This window comes from Charadrius vociferus, unplaced genomic scaffold (genome assembly GCF_000708025.1).
Source record: "Charadrius vociferus isolate BGI_N301 unplaced genomic scaffold, ASM70802v2 scaffold393, whole genome shotgun sequence".
NCBI classification, from domain to species: Eukaryota; Metazoa; Chordata; class Aves; order Charadriiformes; family Charadriidae; genus Charadrius; species Charadrius vociferus.
The window spans coordinates 1,840,043-1,841,833 of NW_009647760.1; the positions used below are offsets into that span (position 1 = coordinate 1,840,043).

The 1,791-nt window shown below is 61.9% G+C and overlaps 1 protein-coding gene across 1 annotated transcript in view; it reads left to right on the top strand.

Moving 5' to 3' along the window:
• TIGD5 (tigger transposable element derived 5) overlaps positions 1–802 on the top strand; it is a 6,946-nt gene extending 6,144 nt beyond the window's left edge. Inside the window, 1 exon segment of the mRNA XM_009882271.1 lies at positions 3–802. Coding sequence (XP_009880573.1) covers positions 3–802 — 800 coding nt within the window.
• Positions 803–1,791: the final 989 nt, after the last annotated feature.

The following is a 1,791-nucleotide window of genomic DNA, read 5'->3' on the forward strand; positions in this document are numbered from 1 at the left end:
AGCCCCGGGGGCGCCCCCGCCACTGCAGACGCCCGACGGCTCCATCCGTGCCCTTTTCCTCTCCAAGGGCCCTGCTGGGAGCGGCTCAGCCGGAGGAGGCGGCCGAATCCCAGCCCCACTGGAGCAGGGGGTGGTGTCAGCCTTCAAGCAGCTCTACAAGCGGGAATTGCTGCGCCTGGCCGTCTCGTGAGCGGCTGGCGGCTCCGGTGGTCCCATGGACTTTGTGCGGTCCTTTCTCCTCAAGGACATGTTGTACCTGGCTGGTCTCTCCTGGGACCTCATCCCCCCCGGCTCCATTGAGAAGTGCTGGCTGCTGGGGTTGCGCGCCGCCTTTGAGCCCCAGCCCGGGGAGGAAGAGCACGGAGACCCCCCGCGCGGGGAGGAAGGTGGCGGGGACAGCAAAGTCTTTAGCGACCTGACCCACCTGGCCGCCTTGGCCTACAAGCGCTTGGCTCCTGAGGAGGTGGCCGACTGGTTGCACTTGGACGATGCAGCCCCCGGTACAGAGGAGGACGATGGGGAAGAGGACACTGAGGAGGAAGGCCCCGGGTGCTGTGGGGTAGAGGAGGAGGAGGAGGAGGAGGCAGCTGCCGGAGATGGGGATGGTAGAAGGGGTGGGGAAGGAGGGGACAGCTTGCTGCCCACAGCTCGGGAAGCCATCAGAGGTCTGGAGACAGCGTTGCGCTCGCTGGTCAGGACCCCCGGCAAGTGGGGCCGCGGAAGCTGGTGCAGCTCCGCTCCCTCATCAGCATGGCCCAGCGGCTGCACCGCGGCGGCAGCCCTCATTCTTAATGCAGGGTGAACCGTGACCTCTCAGCTACCAACCGCCCCGCTTGGGGTGGGGGGACACGGGGCTGGGGACACCCTGGTTGTCCCAGGGGGCTGGCGGTGGAGGTGCCAGCTCCCCTCGCCCCTCCGGCACGGGGCTCAGGAGGGCCGTGGGTTACCACGGCTAAGAGGGGGTTACAATTTAGGGCTAATGGGGTTTTTTTTGTGCAACAACCCCTCCGTACGTTGAGTATTCGAGGGTTGTTCCTCGCCTAAATATATTTAGGAGGTGCTATTTTTTAAATCCCATGAGACTGAGCGGGGGTGGCCCCCTGGTCACCGGCACCGCTAGAAGGGGATGGATACCCTCCCCATTCTGCCCGGTCCCCCCAACCCCATGGGGAGAAGCGGCGAGGGAGGGACCTGCTTGGCATCACCGTGAGAAGCCGGGATGATGGGGGAAGTTATTCTAAGTAATTCCCCACATCTTGGAGCGGGGGCTGGACAGGCACCGTCCAGCAAACATTCTGCCTCTGGGAACAAGCTGGTGATGCCCTTCCTGCTGCCGAAATGGAGTCCTTGTTAAACTGGGGAGGTTTGGGACTGGTTTAAGACAACTTTCTTCATGCACTGGATTGAGACAGGGACACTTGGGCAGTATCCAAGAAGCTGCGGCTCCCCAGAGAGGGTCACCTCCATCATTCCCATGACAGCCCCATGCCCGGGAACACCCAGACCACGGAGACCTGCTGAAACAGGTACCATCATCCGAGCATCCTCGCGAAGCCGAAGGCTCCGGGAATGAGGGTTGAGGTGTCACCCTTCCGGAGTTTGCGGGGTGGCTGGGGCTGGAGGACGCATCTCATGGTACAGAGGAGACATTTGCTGGCATGCCATGCGTTGCGAGTTGAGACGGGAGCGGGGAGGGCTCCCGGCACTGCCTTGAAATGTTGGAGGCATCAGATGTGAATTTAGCAGCTCTTGACCTGATTTTTGATTAAATTTTAACCTGCTAAGCCAAAT